This window comes from Babylonia areolata, chromosome 26 (genome assembly GCF_041734735.1).
Source record: "Babylonia areolata isolate BAREFJ2019XMU chromosome 26, ASM4173473v1, whole genome shotgun sequence".
In the NCBI taxonomy this organism is placed as follows: Eukaryota; Metazoa; Mollusca; class Gastropoda; order Neogastropoda; family Buccinidae; genus Babylonia; species Babylonia areolata.
This window is the reverse complement of record NC_134901.1, coordinates 28179150-28202024: the sequence shown is the minus strand read 5'-3', so window position 1 is coordinate 28202024 and position 22875 is coordinate 28179150. Positions and strand designations below refer to the sequence as shown.

General features: G+C 43.8%; 1 protein-coding gene across 2 annotated transcripts in view; it reads left to right on the top strand.

Moving 5' to 3' along the window:
• Positions 1-22875, top strand: part of LOC143300468 (uncharacterized) — a 54619-nt gene that overhangs the window by 11518 nt on the left and 20226 nt on the right. For both annotated transcript variants that reach the window (XM_076614173.1, XM_076614174.1), the window contains exons 2-9: positions 3345-3484; positions 7958-7996; positions 9546-9774; positions 12509-12705; positions 15455-15645; positions 18264-18432; positions 19195-19224; positions 19893-20045. In XM_076614173.1, coding sequence (XP_076470288.1) covers positions 3430-3484; positions 7958-7996; positions 9546-9774; positions 12509-12705; positions 15455-15645; positions 18264-18432; positions 19195-19224; positions 19893-20045 — 1063 coding nt within the window. In that variant the 5' untranslated portion in view covers positions 3345-3429. The remainder of the gene's footprint in view (positions 1-3344; positions 3485-7957; positions 7997-9545; positions 9775-12508; positions 12706-15454; positions 15646-18263; positions 18433-19194; positions 19225-19892; positions 20046-22875) is intronic.

Here is a 22875-nt window from a genome sequence, read left to right as displayed (position 1 = left end):
CATGATGACAGAAAGATTAGCCGTGATGATATAAAAATTAGCCATGATGACAGAAAGAAAGATTTACCATGTTGACAGAAAGATTTGCCATGATGACAGAAAGATTTGCCATGATGACAGAAAGAAAGATTTGCCATGATGACATAAACATTTGCCATGTTGACAGAAAGATTTGCCATGACAGAAAGATTTGCCATGATGACAGAAAGAAAGATTTGCCATGACATAAAAATTTGCCATGATGACAGAAAGATTTGCCATGACATAAAAATTTGCCATGATGACAGAAAGATTTGCCATGATGACAGAAAGAAAGATTTGCCATGATGACATAAAAATTTGCCATGATGACATAAAAATTTGCCATGATGACATAAACATTTGCCATGATGACAGAAAGATTCGCCAAGATTTTGCCATGATAACAGAAAGATTTGCCATGATGACATAAAAATTTGCCATGTTGACAGAAAGATTTGCCATGATGACAGAAAGATTTGCCATGACATAAAAATTTGCCATGATGACAGAAAGAAAGATTTACCATGTTGACAGAAAGATTTGCCATAATGACAGAAAGATTTGCCATGATGACAGAAAGAAAGATTTGCCATGATGACAGAAAGATTTGCCATGATGACAGAAAGAAAGATTTGCCATGATGACAGAAAGAAAGATTTGCCATGACATAAAAATTTGCCATGATGACAGAAAGATTTGCCATGACATAAAAATTTGCCATGATGACATAAAGACTTGCCATGATGACAGAAAGATTTGCCATGGTGACATAAACAAATTGTCATGATGACAGAAAGATTTGCCATGGTGACATAAAAAAATTGTCATGATGACATAGAAATTAGCCACGATGACAGAAAGATTTGAGAAGATGACAGCAAGATTTGCCATGATGACATAAAAAAATTGCCATGATAGCATGAAAAATTGCCACGGTGACAGAAAGATTTGCCATGGTGACAGAAAGATTTGCCATGGTGACAGATTTGCCGTGGTGACAGAAAGATTTGCCATGTTGACAGAAAGATTTGCCATGGTGACAGATTTGCCATGATGACAGAAAGATTTGCCATGTTGACAGAAAAGATTTGCCATGTTGACAGAAAGATTTGCCATGGTGACAGATTTGCCATGATGACAGAAAGATTTGCCATGGTGACAGAAAGATTTGCTGTGATGACAGAAAGATTTGCCATGATGACAGAAAAGATTTGCCATGATGACAGAAAAGATTTGCCATGATGACAGAAAGATTAGCCGTGATGATATAAAAATTAGCCATGATGACAGAAAGAAAGATTTACCATGTTGACAGAAAGATTTGCCATGATGACAGAAAGATTTGCCATGATGACAGAAAGAAAGATTTGCCATGATGACATAAACATTTGCCATGTTGACAGAAAGATTTGCCATGACAGAAAGATTTGCCATGATGACAGAAAGAAAGATTTGCCATGACATAAAAATTTGCCATGATGACAGAAAGATTTGCCATGACATAAAAATTTGCCATGATGACAGAAAGATTTGCCATGATGACAGAAAGAAAGATTTGCCATGATGACATAAAAATTTGCCATGATGACATAAAAATTTGCCATGATGACATAAAAATTTGCCATGATGACAGAAAGATTCGCCAAGATTTTGCCATGATAACAGAAAGATTTGCCATGATGACATAAAAATTTGCCATGATGACAGAAAGATTTGCCATGTTGACAGAAAGATTTGCCATGGTGACAGATTTGCCATGATGACAGAAAGATTTGCCATGGTGACAGAAAGATTTGCTGTGATGACAGAAAGATTTGCCATGATGACAGAAAAGATTTGCCATGATGACAGAAAAGATTTGCCATGATGACAGAAAGATTAGCCGTGATGATATAAAAATTAGCCATGACAGAAAGATTTGCCATGGTGACAGAAAGATTTGCTGTGATGACAGAAAGATTTGCCATGATGACAGAAAAGATTTGCCATGATGACAGAAAAGATTTGCCATGATGACAGAAAGATTAGCCGTGATGATATAAAAATTAGCCATGATGACAGAAAGAAAGATTTACCATGTTGACAGAAAGATTTGCCATGATGACAGAAAGATTTGCCATGATGACAGAAAGAAAGATTTGCCATGATGACATAAACATTTGCCATGTTGACAGAAAGATTTGCCATGACAGAAAGATTTGCCATGATGACAGAAAGAAAGATTTGCCATGACATAAAAATTTGCCATGATGACAGAAAGATTTGCCATGACATAAAAATTTGCCATGATGACAGAAAGATTTGCCATGATGACAGAAAGAAAGATTTGCCATGATGACATAAAAATTTGCCATGATGACATAAAAATTTGCCATGATGACATAAACATTTGCCATGATGACAGAAAGATTCGCCAAGATTTTGCCATGATAACAGAAAGATTTGCCATGATGACATAAAAATTTGCCATGATGACAGAAAGATTTGCCATGTTGACAGAAAGATTTGCCATGATGACAGAAAGATTTGCCATGACATAAAAATTTGCCATGATGACAGAAAGAAAGATTTACCATGTTGACAGAAAGATTTGCCATAATGACAGAAAGATTTGCCATGATGACAGAAAGAAAGATTTGCCATGATGACAGAAAGATTTGCCATGATGACAGAAAGAAAGATTTGCCATGATGACAGAAAGAAAGATTTGCCATGACATAAAAATTTGCCATGATGACAGAAAGATTTGCCATGACATAAAAATTTGCCATGATGACAGAAAGATTTGCCATGATGACAGAAAGATTTGCCATGACATAAAAATTTGCCATGATGACATAAAAATTTGCCATGATGACATAAACATTTGCCATGATGACAGAAAGATTCGCCAAGATTTTGCCATGATAACAGAAAGATTTGCCATGATGACATAAAAATTTGCCATGATGACAGAAAGATTTGCCATGTTGACAGAAAGATTTGCCATGATGACAGAAAGATTTGCCATGACATAAAAATTTGCCATGATGACAGAAAGATTTGCCATGTTGACATAAAAATTTGCCATGATGACAGAAAGATTTGCCATGATGACAGAAAGAAAGATTTGCCATGATGACAGAAAGATTTGCCATGATGACAGAAAGAAAGATTTGCCATGATGACAGAAAGAAAGATTTGCCATGATGACAGAAAGATTTGCCATGATGACAGAAAGATTTGCCATGATGACAGAAAGATTTGCCATGATGACAGAAAGATTTGCCATGACATAAAAATTTGCCATGATGACGACCCTGTTCTTTGCTTTGTGGTTGCAGGCTGAAGATGACTCAGGAGCTTGGTGTTTTATCTTCAGCGATAACAACGGTGGCATGATAGCAGACCTGTACCCGAGTCCATAACATGTCACAGTTACCCATGTGCAGTGTTCTGCTGTCTGTGCTGCTTTTCCTGACAGGTGCATTGATCAGAGTATAATTTGAAAAAAAAAAAAAAATTAAAAAAGAATAAAATAAGGTGCCAAATCTGTTCATTTAATTCTTACCGGTTTCTGGAACAGATCTTCATTCTTTTTTGTTGTTGTTCATTGATTATTATGTCTTTTTCACTTGAAAAGTCTAGCAGCCTCTGGCTCTCTCACCCAAACATTCATGTAACACACTCACATTCACACACTTGGGAATGAACATATGTGTGTGGACTTTCACATGGGTACTTGCATGTCTGTTTGAGCTAACAGACCTTTTGGGACATTATTGTGTTGTCGTATTGTGTTTTGTTTTGTTGTGTTGTGTTGTCATATTGTGTTGTGTTGTCATATTGTGTTTTGTTGTGTTGTGTTGTTGTTTTACCTTGTATCGTCACATCATATTTATGTGTGTGGAATTCATGTTGCTTTCCCTGGCAATCACCAGAGTGCCATGCCACCCTTTTCTTTTTATATTTTTTTTCTAACTGCACGTGTATTCATTTCATTATTGAAGCAGACTTTTCTGCAGAATGTTGTCAGGGACAACCCTCTGTAGTGCAGCGAGTACCCTTTGTGCATTGAACGCGTGTTGCACGTGGGACCTTGGGTTTATCATCCAGTCTGAAAGACTAGTTCCCAGACCACCATTTAAAGTCCAGTTGAGGGGGAATGAAAATACTGGTCTGTATATATATATATATATATATATATATATATATATATATCTATCTGCTGTGATCACAGAAAGATAAGATTCTTTTCTTGCGTCTGATGGAACCAGGAGACATGAATCTTCATCTTATTTTTCTGTGAACTTTTGTTGTTGTTTTATTTTATTTATGAATTTAAAAAAAAATAAAATTTTTGAATCATTTTTAATCATGTTTTTCCTGACAAGGTATGAACATGTCAGCAGTTTCTGGTTAAAAAAAAAAAAAAAAAAAGGCCCCTGGAGAAATTTGTACCCCTTTTTTTTTTAGCCATCATCAGTGTTATATGATATATTGAGTATACTATTATAATGTACTTGTGAAAATCATTTAGAACCAGAAAGAAAGATAAGATACAGAGTTTTGTTTTTAATCTGCGTCAGAAAGGGAGACTGTTAACAAATGATGGTGTCTTCTCTGTTGGTGTGTGATGTGTGAGGTGGTGTTGGTGGTGGTGATGGTGGTGATGGTGGTGGTGGTGGTGTTGGTGGTGGTGGTGGCGATGGTGGTGGTGGTGGTGTTGATGGTGGCAGTGGTGGTGTTGGTGGTGGTGGTGTTGATGGTGGTGGTGGTGGTGGTGGTGGTGGTGTTGGTGGTGATGGTGGTGATGGTGGCGATGGTGGTGATGGTGGTGTTGATGGTGGCAGTGGTGGTGTTGGTGGTGGTGGTGTTGATGGTGGTGATGGTGGTGGTGGTGGTGGTGGTGGTGTTGGTGGTGATGGTGGTGGTGGTGGTGGTGGTGGTGTTGATGGTGGTGGTGATGGTGGTGGTGTTGGTGGTGATGGTGGTGGTGGTGGTTGTGGTGTTGGTGGTGATGGTGGTGGTGGTGGTGGTGGTGGTGGTGATGGTGATGGTGGTGATGGTGGTGTTGGTGGTGGTGGTGTTGATGGTGGTGGTGGTGGTGGTGGTGTTGGTGGTGATGGTGGTGATGGTGGTGGTGTTGGTGGTGGTGTTGGTGACAGAATGGGTTGATGGATGTGCGTTCATGCATTTATGCATGTGTGCAAGCATGTATCGGTACGCAAACAAATGTACATGATGATATGTTTGCGTGCGCACGTGTGTGTGTGTGTGTGTGTGTGTGTGCGCGCGCGTGGGTGCGTGTGTGTGTGTGTGTGTGTGTGTGTGTGTGTGTGTGTGCGCGCATGCACACGCATTTGTGTGTGTGTGTGTGTGTGTGTGTGTGCATGCACACGCATTTATGTGTGTGTGTGTGTGTGTGTGGATGGATGTATGTATGTATGTATATGTGTGTGCATGTACATGTGTACATCAATATATGAAAATAGAAATGCTAGCCTTTGTACATTTGTATGTGTGAGAGACGCCCACTGCTTGGCACACAGCATCATAACCATGACAAGTTGTACTGTGAAAGTGAATGTCATGATTACCACATTTCTGAAACCTAATCCATTTGTACAAGTCTTGACAGGTATGTATTGGGCTTGGATCAGAACTGACAACTTAGTCATGCGTCACTGATATATATATATATATATATATATATATATATATATATATATCTCTCTCTCTCTCTCTCTATATATATATATATATATATATACATATAATGTAACATTGATGTAATGTGTTATGAATAAAACCATATGTTTAGTAAAACACCAACTAGTGCAGGTTTCTGGATAGTGTGCTATGTAAGTATCGGTTATTATTATCATTATCATTATCAGTAGTAGTATTGTTATTATTATCAGTATATTAGAGAGCTGAAGACAGAGGTACCTGACCAGTGTGTATCCTCTGAGAGACCAAGGTATCATGCATTTATCACATTTGTGAAAGCCAAGAAGAAAATTATGATGATGATGATTCTTTCTTTGCGTTCACTCGTATGCACACGAGTGGGCTTTTACGTGTATGACCGTTTTTACCCCGCCATGTAGGCAGCCATACTCCGTTTTCGGGGGTGAGCATGCTGGGTATGTTCTTGTTTCCATAACCAACCGAACACTGACATGGATTACAGGATCTTTAACGTGCATATTTGATCTTCTGCTTGCATATACACACGAAGGGGGTTCAGGCACAAGCAGGTCTGCACATATGTTGACCTGGGAGACCGTAAAAATCTCCACCCTTTACCCACCAGGCGCCGTCACTGTGATTCGAACCCGGGACCCTCAGATTGACAGTCCAACGCTTTAACCACTCGGCTATTGCGCCCGTCATATATATATGATAAGTTGATATGTTGTCTCCCACCCACCTTCCATTGCCCACAACCCCCATTCCCAGTTTTTTTGATATGACACGCACAGAAAACCAGATCTGTGCGGATGCTTGTGAATGCATATGATTACACATAGGCACTCACATGCATTCACACATGAAATGATACATGCACATGCAAGAGCACACACACACACACATGCATGGGCACACATAAGCATGGGCACACGCACATATATACAAACACACTTGCACACACACTGTTTTCTCCGAAAATTGATGGATGAACCTACTGGCACATGAATTGCACAGTAAACAGATTGACAGACACACAGGTACACAGACATACACACACAGAGACACAGAAGCAAGCACACACACACACACACCCACACACACACACACACACACACACACAGAGTTACAGACAGCCACGTTCACAGACACAGATTCACACAGTCACTCACGCACACTTGATTTATTAAAAGGGTTAAATCACCCATCTGTGTGAACAGAGTATGAATACGTTTAACAAGAACAACAACAACAGCAGCAACAACAATGACATCACCAGTACCATCACCATCACAACATTAACATCATGTCTCTTTTACTCACTGTTTCCTGTTTGTATAGTGGCAAAACTGACACCATTTAATTATATATGGCTTTCATTTGTGTGTGACTGTGCTTTCTGGCAACACTGGGCTGAGAATCAGAAGACTAGGTCTGATTAGATTAGGTCTGATGTAATTATTGTAGGTCTGATTATGTACAGTGTATACTGACAGTCTGTAGACAATCAGTGCTTGATTCCACATACGCCAGAGCGCATAGGGGACAGGAGGTAAGTAAGCAGGAAATGAATTGATCCAACATTACCCTTGACAGTTCATTTTCACATTGTATATCAGTGGTCCACAGCATTCAGTGCAGAAAAAGCATTCATCTAACATAACTTTGGCAGTAAGTTTCCACACTGTATTTGTGTAGTCTGTAAACATGGCAGTTAATTTTCACACCATATTATAACGGTCTGTCAACAGGACAGTTAATTTTCACACTGTATTTTAAGTGTCTGTGAACATGGCAGTTGATTTTCACATCATATTTTAACAGTCTTATCAACATTACAATTGATTTTCACACTGTATTTTAAATGTCTGTCATACGGCCATTAATTTCCACACCACATTTTAACGGTCTAAACATAACAATTAATTTTCCCACTGTATTTTAACTGTAACATGGCGGTTAATTTTCACACCGTATTTTAACGGTCTATCAACATAACAGTTAATTTTCACACTTTATTTTCATGGTCATTACCTTGGGTGCAGAAGAAGCACTGGTCCAGCCTGTCCTTGATAGTTGTTTTACCTGCTTTATTGCTGTGTCTTTCGGGCAGTGGTGTGTAATAGTATCCAGACTGCTTGGCCAGTTTTAATTATTAAAGCACATGTTTCTAAAGCAGAAATGTTTGGCAAGTGCATGCAGAACAGAAGAATTAAATGATTTACAGATTACTGACTGTGGGTTCTTATGTCTGTGTTACCAGGGGTTTCTGTCGCTTCTGCCCAGTACCAGCTGAAAGATGGTAAGCATTCTCCGTGTGTTGTATTGTGTTGTATTGTATTTTATTGTATTGTATTATACTGTATCTTATTGCTTCGCACTGTATCTTATAATATTGTATCGCTTTGCATCACATCATATTGTATTGTATTTCATGTTATTTTAATGAAAATATATAGATATGTTGATTTATTTATTTATCTATTTATTCATTTGATGATTAATTGATTCATTTTATCATTTATTTGTTTGTTTATTTACTGATTTATTATTTTTTATTTTATTTTCCCTTCAAGGCCAGACTAAGCGCATTGGGTTATGCTGCTGGTCAGGCATCTGCTTAGCCGATGTGGTGTATCATGTATATGAATTTGTCTGAATGAAGTGACACCTCATCTGAGCAATTGAACTGAAATGAATCATATTTTATCATTGCTTATTGTCACAACATATTTCTCTGTGTGAAATTTAGACTGCTCTCCCCAGGGAGAGTGCTTTGCTGCAGTGCAGTGCCATGCCCTTTCTTTTCTTTTTCTTTTTCTGCCTGCAGTTGTATATGTTTTCCTGTCAAAGTGCATTTTTCTACAGAATTTTGCCAGGGACAACCCATTTGTTGCCATGGGTTCTTTTACTTGTGCTAAGTGCATGCTACACACTGACCCTCAGTTTATTTTCTCAACCGAATGACACGCGTCCAGACCAGCACTCAAGGTCTAGTGAAGAGGGAGAAAAATGTAGGGGAATGTGCGATTCAGTCTGTGTGCTCAGATTCTCTGACTTCCAAGGCAGACGCGTTGCCTCTAGGCCAACATTCCAGGCGGTTTAGTCAGCAAGTTTTGTTTCACTTTTAGGCCAGACACTACAGTACAGATCAATATCTTTATTCTTCACTTCCCATGTGAAATCTTTTTTTTGTTTTGTTTTGTTATGTCTGCAGTGAAAGCTTGGGTTTTGAAGTCTTGAAAAAGATAGTAGATTGAGTCATTAGTGCCATTGGTTGCCGTGGAAACTAAATCCAAGTGGGCCATCAGACAGTGATGATGAGGTCAGAATTGTGAGTTGACAAGATTTGTATCAAACCAGATTGATGGAAAGTGAGAAGACAAAGAATTGGGAGAAAAAAAACCATACCCAAAAACAAAAAAAACCCCAAAAACAACACCCATCTCCACCCCCCCCCCACCCCTAAAAAAACACAACAAAAACAACACCAACAAAGAAACAGATTCTTTTTGTCTGTCTACTTTAGTTTTCATTTTAGATTTTCACCCACCGCACGCACACCTACCCACCCACACTCACAAAGATATATGTGTCTATATGTATATATATATATATATGATATATATATGTGTATATATATATATATTCTAAACATATTCTAAACCTTTAATTGAAAGACTGATGTGAGATTTGCAGACGTGTTCATTTATTCAAGGAGGTCCTTGGCACAGCCACCAGAGGGTTTGATGCCCAGGACCCACCTTCTCAGTTGATCTCAAGTGACCTGTGTCAGGCATTGTCCCTCCTCCTACTCTTTCTGTCCACCCCTTGTTGTTCCCCCACCACAGAGGTGAACCTGTGCGACAAGCGGCCGGGCCACGAGCCCAACGGCGAGCACCTGGGACAGCCCGGGGTGCACCTGGTGGCGGTGACCACTGCGCGGGAGCCGCGCTGCCTGATGAAGTTCACCACCTGCAGCCGCTGCCGCCTCCACGTCACCGCCAACGCCAGCTTCCACTACACTGCCTGCAGCTCCCAGGCCGCCCACCTGGAGGACAATGGCTGGTGTGTGCCGGGGTGAGTTGTTGGTGTGGGGGGGGTGTCAGGGAATGAGGAACACCAGGAGGACGATGGCTGGTGTGTGCCGGGGTGAGGTGTTGGTGTGGGGATGGTGTCAGGGAATGAGGAACACCAGGAGGACGATGGCTGGTGTGTGCCGGGGTGAGGTGTTGGTGTGGGGGGGGTGTCAGGGAATGAGGAACACCAGGAGGACGATGGCTGGTGTGTGCCGGGGTGAGGTGTTGATGTGGGGGGGGGGGATGGTGTCAGGGAATGAGGAACACCAGGAGGACGATGACTGGTGTGTGCCGGGGTGAGGTGTTGGTGTGGGGGGTGGGGGGTGGGTGTCAGGGAATGAGGAACACCAGGAGGACGATGACTGGTGTGTGCCGGGGTGAGGTGTTGGTGTGGGGGGTGGGGGGTGGGTGTCAGGGAATGAGGAACACCAGGAGGACGATGACTGGTGTGTGCCGGGGTGAGGTGTTGGTGTGGGGGGTGGGGGGTGGGTGTCAGGGAATGAGGAACACCAGGAGGACGATGACTGGTGTGTGCCGGGGTGAGGTGTTGGTGTGGGGGGTGGGGGGTGGGTGTCAGGGAATGAGGAACACCAGGAGGACGATGACTGGTGTGTGCCGGGGTGAGGTGTTGGTGTGGGGGGGGTGTCAGGGAATGAGGAACACCAGGAGGACGATGGCTGGTGTGTGCCGGGGTGAGGTGTTGATGTGGGGGGGGGGGGGATGGTGTCAGGGAATGAGGAACACCAGGAGGACGATGACTGGTGTGTGCCGGGGTGAGGTGTTGGTGTGGGGGGTGGGGGGTGGGTGTCAGGGAATGAGGAACACCAGGAGGACGATGACTGGTGTGTGCCGGGGTGAGGTGTTGGTGTGGGGGGTGGGGGGTGGGTGTCAGGGAATGAGGAACACCAGGAGGACGATGACTGGTGTGTGCCGGGGTGAGGTGTTGGTGTGGGGGGTGGGGGGTGGGTGTCAGGGAATGAGGAACACCAGGAGGACGATGACTGGTGTGTGCCGGGGTGAGGTGTTGGTGTGGGGGGTGGGGGGTGGGTGTCAGGGAATGAGGAACACCAGGAGGACGATGACTGGTGTGTGCCGGGGTGAGGTGTTGGTGTGGGGATGGTGTCAGGGAATGAGGAACACCAGGAGGACGATGACTGGTGTGTGCCAGGGTGAGGTGTTGATGTGGGGGGGGGGGGGTGTCAGGGAATGAGGAACACCAGGAGGACGATGACTGGTGTGTGCCGGGGTGAGGTGTTGATGTGGGGGGTGGGGGGATGGTGTCAGGGAATGAGGAACACCAGGAGGACGATGACTGGTGTGTGCCGAGGTGAGGTGTTGATGTGGGGGGGGGGGGGTGTCAGGGAATGAGGAACACCAGGAGGACGATGACTGGTGTGTGCCGGGGTGAGGTGTTGATGTGGGGGGGGGGGGGGGGGTGTCAGGGAATGAGGAACACCAGGAGGACGATGACTGGTGTGTGCCGGGGTGAGGTGTTGATGTGGGGGGGGGGGGGGGGGGGGTGTCAGGGAATGAGGAACACCAGGAGGACGATGGCTGGTGTGTGCCGGGGTGAGGTGTTGGTGTGGGGGGTGGGGGGTGGGGGAATGAGGGAGGATGATGGTTGGTGTGTGCCGGGGTGAGGTGTTGGTGTGAGGGGGGAGGTGTGGGGGAATGAGGGAGGATGATGACTGGTGTGTGCCGGGGTGAGGTGTTGGTGTGGGGGGTGGGGGTGGGTGTCAGGGAATGAGGGAGGATGATGGTTGGTGTGTGCCGGGGTGAGGTGTTGGTGTGAGGGGGGAGGTGTGGGGGAATGAGGGAGGATGATGGTTGGTGTGTGCCGGGGTGAGGTGTTGGTGTGAGGGGGGAGGTGTGGGGGAATGAGGGAGGATGATGGTTGGTGTGTGCCGGGGTGAGGTGTTGGTGTGGGGGGTGGGGGTGTGTCAGGGAATGAGGGAGGATGATGACTGGTGTGTGCCGGGGTGAGGTGTTGGTGTGGGGGGTGGGGGTGGGTGTCTGGGAATGAAGGAGGATGATGGTTGGTGTGTGCCAGGGTGAGGTGTTGGTGTGGGGGGTGGGGGTGGGTGTCTGGGAATGAGGGAGGATGATGGTTGGTGTGTGCCGGGGTGAGGTGTTGGTGTGGGGGGTGGGGGGGGGTGTCAGGGAATGAGGGAGGACGATGGCTGGTGTGTGCCGGGGTGAGGTGTTGGTGTGGGTGGGGTGGGGGGGGGGGGTGTCAGGGAATGAGGGAGGATGATGGTTGGTGTGTGCCGGGGTGAGGTGTTGGTGTGAGTGGGGTGGGGGGGGGGTGTCAGGGAATGAGGGAGGAGGATGGTTTTTTTTGGTGATGTTGTGGGGTAGTTATTGTCTTGTTTCTCATGAAGAACGTTATGTAATGCTTTTTTTGCGGTTTTTCCTTTTGCTTTTTGTTGAAAAAGAAAGGATTTGGTGTACAAATATTCTTTTTCTATTTTTGTTTGTTTGTTGTTTCTTCATTTTCTCTGCCACCACCACATGAAATATGATTACAGAATTGTGGTACACTTTGTTGAAATGGTTGATTGTTATTACTATTGTTTTCTTCTTCTTCTTGTCATTTTATTGTTTATTTACCCCCCTCCCCCTTAGCCCTGAAATGGTCTCTTTTGTGTTTGCTTGGGCTATAAACAGCATGATTTGATGATAGTTTTCAGTTGAAGATGACACAACCTCTTTTTTTGTTGTTGTTGTTACTGCAGGTGTACCTATATCCAACTGTATGACAAGGACTACAGCAACAAAACTGCAGTGACCTACTCCAGCAGCAGCAGCATGGTTGGCGGTTACCCACAAATTCTGGACTTCAGCACTGAGTCCAGGACTCTGTATGTCATCGCCTGCGCCAACAAAACCTCTGATCAACATGTGTTCATTGGCCTTAACATCACCGCAGAAAGTGCGAACCAACCCCTTTCTGTTGTTAAGGATAATTATGCGTTGTTCATGGTTTACCAGAGTCTGGAAAAATGTGCAAATTCACATAGAGAAATAGAGGCAGATGTGTAGACAGATGACTTTACAAATGAATGTACACAAGGATTTGCGTGTGCACTTGCACGTACATGCACGCACACACACACACACACACTCTCGCGCACACACACACACACACACACACAGAGGCATGTACACATGCATGCACTTACACACACATAGACATATAAACATACATACATGCATTGATACACACACACACACACACACACACACACACACACGCAATACCACATGCTCTCTCTCTCTCTCTCTCTCCCTCTCTCTCTCTCTCACACACACACACAATACCACATGCTCTCACACACACACACACTTAAACATACATACACGCATGGCCTCAAGTGTGCTCACACACACACACACACACACACACATGAAGCACAGTGGGTGGGGGTTATTCAGCTGGGAAGACATGCAGTGAAGTGAGGAAGGAAGATGCAGTATAAGTGGGGCTGTGATGATGATGTATCTTTTGTCGTGATGGACTTCTTTCTTCCTCTGCCACACTGCTCTACTGAGGATTGATGGCCTAGTAGCTATACATCCACCTAGGAAGCAAGAGAACATCAGTCACTACTATACTAAGGATTGATGGCCTAGTAGTAATACATCCACCCAGAAAGCAAGAGAATATCATTCACTCCTCTATTAAGGATTTGGCCTGGTAGTTATACATCCACCTAAGAAGCAAGAGAATATCATTCACTACACCACAAAGGATTGGTGGCCTAGTAGTAATTCATCCACCTAAGAAGCAAGAGAACATCAGTCACTACTGTACTAAGGATTGATGGCCCCATAGTTATACATCCACCCAGAAAGCAAGAGAATATCATTCACTTTGCTAAGGATTGGTGGCCTAGTAGTGATAAATCCACCTAAGAAGCAAGAGAATATCATTCACTATGCCACAAAGGATTGATGGCCTGGTAGTTATACATCTACCCAGAAAGCAAGAGAATATCATTTACTATGCTAAGGATTGATGGCCTAGTAGTTATACATCCACCTAAGAAGCAAGAGAACATCAGTCACTACTATACTAAAGATTGATGGCCTTGTAGTTATACATCCACCTAAGAAGCAAGAGAACATCAGTCACTACTGTACTAAGGATTGATGGCCCCATAGTTATACATCCACCCAGAAAGCAAGAGAATATCATTCACTTTGCTAAGGATTGGTGGCCTAGTAGTGATAAATCCACCTAAGAAGCAATAGAATATTATTCACTACACCACAAAGGATTGATGGCCTAGTAGTAATACATCCACTTAGAAAGCAAGAGAATATCATTCACTACTCTATTAAGGATTGGTGGCCTTGTAGTTATACATCCACCTAGGAAGCAAGAGAATATCATTGACTACACCACAAAGGATTGATGGCCTAGTAGTAATACATCCACCTAGGACTATTATCAAATTCATTACGGATCAAGTATTGTTCTAATGTCAAGTGCATATGCTTTAGTAACCTGACAATTAAGCATCTAATTTTTCGCTGTAGCTTGATGAAGCCTTATTTACACGAAAGTGTGTCTTCACAAGTGACTGAGAACGTTGATGTTTTTGACTTTTTGCATTCATTATCAGTTGTTTCGCTTGTCAGTTCAACGGCTTCTCTTTTATGAAGTCCTTTAAGTAATTTCCTGTAATTGTATTTAGAAATTTTTTTTCAAATTTCACCCTCATTTGACCCTCATTTGCCCAGTTTCTCCCCAGCCCTCCGTTCATTCACATCTCCCACCCCTTCTAACCGAGAATACTCAAATGTATTCATAAATACTTTAACAATATGTCTTCAGTCACCGATATGTGTGACAGGACATTAAACAAAATTCCTCCTCCTTCACCTAGGAAGCAAGAGAATACGACTGCATGGACTCGAACCCCACACTTGCCAGTGTTTTCTCCCCCTCCAAGAGACCTTTACTGGTGGTCTGGAGGCTTGTGATGAGGATGAGATGATAAACCGAGGTCCCCGTTCACAGAGTGCACCTTGAAGAACCCAAAGGGTTGTCCCTGGCAGAATTCTGTAGCAGAATCTACTTTGACAGGAAAACATACAGCCTGACTTTCATACCGTGAAATCTGTTGTGACAAGGAGTAATACACTACACTACACAACACTACGCTACACTGCCATAAAATGCGATAAAATACAAGGCAGTTTGATGTAATCCAGTGCAATGCGGTGCAGTACAATACTTGACAATACAGTACAATACAACACATTGTGAAGGAACTGTGTTTCTCTTTTTCCTCAGTCAGTGTTGATATTTCAATACAGGAGGACAATTATTCACACAACCGGTGTGTGTCTCTTTAATACAAAAAAAAGAGGGAAGAGAATAATGAAATTATTTTTTTTATATTTCTCTGTGTGTGTGTGTGGTGTGTGTGTGTATTTGTGTGTGTGTGTGTGTGTGTGTGTGTGTTTGATACAAAAAAAAGAGAAGAGAATAATGAAATTATTATTTTTAATTTCTGTGTGGTGTGTGTGTGTGTGTGTGTGTGTGTGTATAATTATATATGTGTGTGTATGTGTGTGTGTGTGTCTTTAATACAAAAAAAAGAGAGAAAAGAATAATGAAATTTTTTTTTATCTGTGTGTGTGTGTGTGTGTGTGTGTTTGTGTGTTTGCAGACAAAATACAGTATTTTGAAGGCAGAGAAAGTGACATTGGCAGACAGTACACTTTCAAATCGCCATTCTTTCCTTCGGAGTACGTGCTGAACTCGGAGACATACATGTACATCTTTCAAGCGCCCACGCAGGACGACTTCATCACCATTTCTTTTGACGACTGGCAACTCTCCCAATACTCTTCTATCACTGTGAGTGGATTAGGAGAGAGAGAGAGAGAGAGAGAGAGAGAGAGAGAATAATATTGATGATAATAATAATAATTGACATTTGTGTAGCACTGAATCTTGTGCCGAGACAAATCAAGGCGCTTTCACACGCATGCATAACTAGAGAAAGGTGGACAGAGGGAGAGGGAGATGGAGGGAGAAAGAGAGAAACAGCAGGGAGAGAGAGAATGAGAGGGAAGCCGGGAGAGAGAAGGAGGGAGATAGAGAGAGGGGAAGGTAGGAAGATGGAGGGAAGGAGTACAATACTATACAATATATGAGAGAGAGAGGGAGGGAGGGAGGAATGTGAATGCGAATGGTTTATTCATCAGACCTTGGCCCCTCGTGAAGGGGTAAGTGAACATTTACCATTACAAAATATTCAGAAATAAAATCAAATTTCAACTAAATAATACTAGAAATAAGAAACAATAGTTCAAGAGTGGCGAAGAAAGAGAGAGAGAGCGAAAGATGGACAAAATGAATGAATGAATGAATAATTTTTATTTTCTGAGGCTAATAGATTAAGCATACATGCTTTTTTCATCCACCAAAAACAAACAAATAAACAACAGCAAAAAGATAACAGTAACAATATAATTTGTTTTGTTTTTTAATCACAAAAAATAGAAAAAAAGAAAAATGAGGGAAAAGTGAACAAGCAAGAGAAAAATCACGGAAATATATATCAAAGACGAGAAGAAGACAAGGAGATAGTTACATAGCTAGATGGATAGAGATAGATAGACAAAGACAGGCAGACAAATAGGCAGGTGGGGAGAGGTAGATGGAGGGAGGGAAAGAGAGGAAAGGAGGGAAAGAGAGGGAGGGATGGAGGGAGAGAAAGACTGAGGGAAGTAGAGAAGAGAGAGTGCAGAAGGGGGAGAGAGAGGGAGGGAGAGGGAAGGAGGGAGGGAGAGAGAAGAGGGAGGGAAGGATGCAGAGAGAGGGAAGAAGGGGGAGAAGGTGGGAGGGAGAGAGAGAGTGGGAGGGAGAGGTCTACAAGTCAATGATTCCAGGAAAACAGCCATCATCGACCGTGAGCTCACACAGCTCGACATTGACATTGCTGCACTACAGGAGACAAGACTTCCCTTAAGCGGCAGCCTTCGGGAACAAAACTACACATTCTTCTGGCAGGGCAAGGAACTTGAAGCGCTTGACTATTAACCCAAAGAAGACTGACATCATGGGCCAGGACGTGAGCAGCACCCCAAGCATCTCCATTGGTGACTTCACACTCGAGGTCATCAAGGACTTCATATACCTTGGCTCCACCATCTCCAGTAGCCTCTCCATGGACGCCAAACTCAACAAGCAGACTAGCAAAGCAGCTACAGCCATGGCCCGCCTGGCAAAGAGGGTCTGGGACATCAACACCATCAACACCAAGATGCAGGTGTACCAAGCCTGTGTGCTTTGCACTCTGCTCTACGGCAGGAGACATGGACCCTCTACTCTTGCCAAGAATGCAGACTTAACATATTTCACCTGCGCAACATCAGGAGAATTCTGGGCATCATGTGGCAAGACCGTGTACCAAACAAGAAAGTCCTTGACCAGGCAGGTATCTGCAGCATGTTTGCACTCCTGACCCGGCGCTGTCTGCTGTGGCTCAGCCACGTCAGACGAATGGATGACAGGCGAATCCCCAAGGACATCCTTTATGGTGAGCTTGCCACTGGTTCTACGCTACAGGGACATCTGCAAACGAGACATGAGGGCAGGCGACATCGACCCAGCAGGTTGGGAGGCGGTGACTGAAGACCGCAACAGCTGGAGAAGGACCATGAAGGCATGTGTCCAGAGAAGCGAGGAGAAGAGAACAGCACTGGGAAGAGGGGAGAGAGAGCAGACGGCAGAATCTGTACCCTCTGAGCCAGGCGCGACTTTCACCTGTGACAACTGCAACAGAACCTGCCGAACCAGAATCAGACTGTACAGCCACAGTAGGCACTGCAACTCAACAACTTGACTGAACCAGGCGCAGAGTTCCATTCTCTCGCGAGACAGACAGAGGCCAACAACATGCATGTTTTGTAATAATGTTTTATTTGAGCATCTTAAAATGATGTGCCACACACCATGCCACACGAAACGCCATCTTAAAATGATGTTTTATCTGACCAAAACTTATAATAACATGGTGTGTTCTCCTGCTGTCTAATAATAGTTTCAGTTTTCAAGGAGAAGGTGGTACAGCTTTCATGAAGGTCCGGATTCAGTTCCCACTCTCGTCCTTTCTCCCGAGTTTGACTGAAAAATCAAACTCAGCATCTAGTCATTCAGATGAAACGAGAAACTAAGGCCCCCATGTGCTGCACGCACTTGGCGCACTGAAAAAGAACCCGTGGCAACAGAAGTGTTGTCCTCTGGCAAAATTCTGTAGAAGAAATCTACTCTGATAGGTACACAAATGTGTATGTATACATGAGTGTGTTGTGTTACGTTGCTGTCAGGCATCTGCCTCGCAGATGTGCAAACATGCAGTATTTATCATATGGATAAGTCCAGACACAGTGATGCCTCCTTGAGAAACTGAAACTGTCCAATGACAGTGACACTAATACTGATGCAACTTTGATTTTTCTGCATGTCAGTTTAACAGTGCCAATGTCAAGGGGCCGATTCTGGGCACAAATTATCGACCGTGGATCATTTCCGACAGCCGTCGCCTGGTGATGACCTTTGACACAGGACCGTACAAGATCCCAGGAACTCTTCGAGCATCCAAAGGCTTCAAGGCCACTTACATGTTCCATAGAGGGGGTATGTGGTGTGTGTGTGTGTGTGTGTGTGTGTGTGTGTCTGTGCTTGTGTATGTGTGTGTGTGTGTGCTTGTGTGTGCTTGTGGGTAGGTATATTTGTTTGTGCTTGTGTGTGTGTGTTTGTGTGTACGTTGGTGTGTGTGTGTGTATGTGTGAGTGCTTGTGGGTGTATTGGTGTGTGTATGTTTGTGTGTATGTTGGTGTGTGTGTGTTGGTGTCTGGGTGTGTGTGCATCAGTGAGTTGATGTGTGTGTGTGTATGTGTGAGTGAGAGAGAGAGAGATAGAGAGAGAGAGAGAGAGACCTTTTGTGGCATGTGTGTATACATTCAATACGATACGTGCAAGACATCACCCAAGACACACTAAGAGGGATAGGCTGAAAGCTGTCAACACTAACTGCCTAACCCTGGCAAGAAGAGTGACTGACTGACTGACTGACTGACTGAATGAATGAATGAATGAATGAATGAATTCATAAATATTTTGTTTCCGTTTCCTGTTTTGATCATGTATTTGGCATGATGGCTAATATCAGAGAGAGGACATAAAAAGGAACACAAATATCACAGTTTGTAGCTCTTTCCGATTTTTGTCACTTTAAGATTGAGACTTACATAAAATTTCACAACTTTTTTTTTTGTAATTGATTTTTTCATCTGTGTTGTTGCTTTTGACGTGTTGAAAACACTATGGGCTTATTGATTTTCTGGGCTTATTGTGATTGATTTAGTTAATCACAGTTGTTGATTTTTTCATTTTCAGATCGTGAAGACATGCCTTATGTTCACACAGGTGAGAGTCCCTGTGTGTATGAAGATTAAGCCAGTCTGCTTTTGATAATAATACATACATACATGTGTGTGTGAGTGTGTGAGTGTGTGTGTGTGTGCTCACATCTGCTCACATGTGCATGTGTGTGTGCGTGTGTGTGTACATGCATGCATACATGCGCGTGTGTGTGTGTGTGTGTGTGTGGTTGTGTGCGTTGTGTATGCGCTCATATGTGCTCACATGTGCATGTGTGTGTGTGTGAGTGTGTGTGTACATGCATATATGCATGTATATGTGTGTGTGTGTGTGTGTGTTTGTGTGCATGTGCTCGCATGTGCATGTGTGTGAGAGTGTGTGTGTACATGCATACATGTGTGTGTGTGTGTGTGTGTGTGTGTGCGCTCACATGTGCTCACACGTGCATGTGTATGCGAGTGTGTGTGTACATGCATGCATGCGGCTGTGTGGGTGTGGGCGTAGGTGCATGCACACTTCCATACACATTTTACAGTCTGATATTTTCTGTTTCTCTTTTTCGTTTTGTCTGTAGTGTCTTTACTGACATGCACACATTTATGTCCTTTTTTTTTCAACCCCCACAATGCAGAGGCCCTGGCTTGTGGACTGACCACAAGGAAAGTGTCTTTGCAGACACACACACGTTAACATATTTTCCCAACACTGCCCAGGCTGTGGACTGTGGATTGACCACAAGGAAAGCGGTCAGATCAGCTTCAACCCCAACGGCAATGGCCAGGAGTACTACGACTGCATCTGGGTCATCAAGAAGCATCCCTCCTACCAGCGGGTCCTCATCAGTGTCGTCAACTACACCACCAGGGGTCAGTCATGATTATGTGGGCTGTAGTCTTCAGCAGCCTCATCGTCATCATCATCATCATCTTCATCATCCTTATCTCCTTCATCTTCGTCTTCCTCATCTTTTTCTTCTTCTTCTGCTTCTTCTATCATGTAGTCTTTATTGGTGGCGTGTTAGCCTAGAGGTAATGTGTCTTCCTGGGAAGTGAGAGAATCTGAGTGCACTGGTTCGAATCTCACAGTCGCCAGTATTTTCTCTCCCCTCCACTAGACCTTGAGTGGTGGTCTGGATGCTAGTCATTCGGATGAGACGATAAACCAAGGTCCCGTATGCAGCATTCACTTCACTTAGCACGCATAAAATGACCCACAGCAAAAAAAAGAAGAAAAAAAAAAAGGGTTGTCCCTGGCAAAATTCTGGAAAAATATGCCTCATGGAAAAGAAATGAAATTACAGGCAGAAAAAATACAAGAAAGAAAATGGGTGGTGCTCTTAGTGTAGCGACATGCTCTCCCTGGGGAGAGCAGCCTGAATCTCATACAGAGAAATATGCTGTGACAAAAAGAGTAAGACAATTATATTGTATTATATTGTAATACTCTTTGTCATAACAGATTTCACACAGAGAAATTTGTTGTGACAAAAAGAGTAATACAATACAATTGTGTTGTGTTATATTGCATTGCTCTTTATCACAACAGATTTCTCTGTGTGAAATTCAGGCTGCTTTCCACAGGGAGAGCATGTTGCTATGCTGCAGCAGCACCACCCCCAGTTTTTTTTTTGCCTGCAGGTGTATTTGTTTTCCTGTTAATAGTATCAAAGAAGATTTTTCTGCAGAATTTTGCTAGAGACATCTGTTTTGTGGGGGTTTTTTTTTAACATGGATTAATTGCATGCAACACACAGCTGAGTTACATGATATGTTTTATGGAGCTTTAATCATTGGGTTCTTTTCAGAAGAGAGTTTGGTGTGTGTGCTTGTGTGTGTGTGTGTGTGTGTGTGTGTGTACGTGCGTGGATGAGTGAGTATAAACAGAATCCTTGTTTGAGTTCCCAGTTACCTGGTTTCCGTGTGTGCTTGAGGACTCTGCAGGCTACAGGCATGACCCACACTGACTAAGCCAACCTGATTTGGTGTCATCAGATGCAATCATAAACATCTCCTGAAGATTCTGCCTTTTGTGGATGCAACTTGACACACTGGTCAGGCTGCTCCTGAAGCAAGCATGCGTTCCTCACCTTGTGTTCTGCGGTGGAATGTTTCAGAATGTGGAAGTGCTGTCAGAAAACCCACCGTACAACGTTGAAGAGTTCTGACTGCATTCACCACCATTCCTGATTCACAGTGCTTGTGATTCGATGCTGGTGCTTTTAATTGAAGTCCAGTCTGACAGTTGCTTCAAAGTTGGGTGCATTTCTGTATAGTTCTGAGGTGAGCAAAGACAGTGAACATTCTGTGAGAGAAGGAGAGAGAAAAAGAAAATAAGAGAAAAGCTGAGGAGACAGAATTCTACTTTCATTTGTTTTCACAAGCTGTCCCACCAACCAGACTCCACCAGGGGAAACAACCTGACAGTAAAAGATTTGTAATACATACGCTGTTACTTCCCTTGAAGTTATCAACTCCTTATTGCATTCTGTCAGTTTCACCCCAGAATTATTTGAGACTCCTCCTTGGAATACCGGAATTATTTCCCCTTCATTTTATGATGTCATCAGTGATGTCACTAGGACTGTAAATTTTAAGGGCATGGCAGTCTCAGGGGTTGAGAGGTGTCATTGGTTTTACTGAACAAAAGTAACGCATATGCAGCAGGAAGTCTTTACCCACTCAACCCTGCGCCCTGGCATTGCTGTAGCGTCAGAATTTGTTTCATTGAAATGGTGCACAGGCTCCTGCATGTACAGAAACAGTTGTTGTCTCATTCGTCATTTATCAGATGGATTCCCCCGTCTTCTCAACGAAGGCGGCAGTATGTCGCAGGTCCTCTAGTCCTCCGTAGAACTTCCGGGCCGCTGGGATTGGTTTGGGCCAGGTTTTCTCTCAGAGCGCTTGGTGGAGTAGGCAGGACTGCAGCAGATGTTCTATTGTCTGGCTGCCTGTTTTGCAGGGGCACTGCTCTGTGTCGCTTGATACGGAGTTTCGTGTATAGGTGGTGTTTCAGGCGGTTGTGGCCTGTCCTGAGCCTGAAAATGGCTACCTGTTCTCGATGAGTCAGCAGGTAGTACGGGTCTGCTCTGTTGTGGCGTGGATGCTGCTGCTTCCACTTGTTTTGCAGCTTGGCCTTAATGATGGTCCTTGATTCAGAGTAGTTGGTAGACCTGTCCACCTGCTCTTTCGTAGTGCCTTCCTTTGCCAGGGAGTCAGCAGTCTCGTTGCCAAGCACGTTGCAGTGGGAGGGAGCAAAAACAGTAAGCAGTAAGGGAACAAACTTCTACACTACAGTATCCCCAGCTGTGTCCACATTTGTTGTTTTGGAGGAAAAGCCGGTTGATTTTTAAAAAATTTTCTTCGTGTATCTGCCTCAGTATGTCAGGGAAACCTGCCAAGGTTGTGAACTCCAAAGGGTTGGATGGGTTAATAAAGAACGGTGATGGAATTCCTGACCTGTCACCTGTCTTGTTTCTGTCACACAACAGCCCTTCGTTGACAAGCGTCCTTCTCTGCAGCAGTCAGAGGGTTAAGGTCACAAGGCAGTAGGTTGCTGGAACTTGACAACTGTCAAATAATGAAATATTACACTGTTTTCTTCCACAGATGTTTTTCGTTCTGTGCATGATGTGTTGGAGTGGTGTGTGTGTGTGTGTGTGTGAGTGTGTGTGCGCGTGTGTGAGTGTGTATGTGTGTG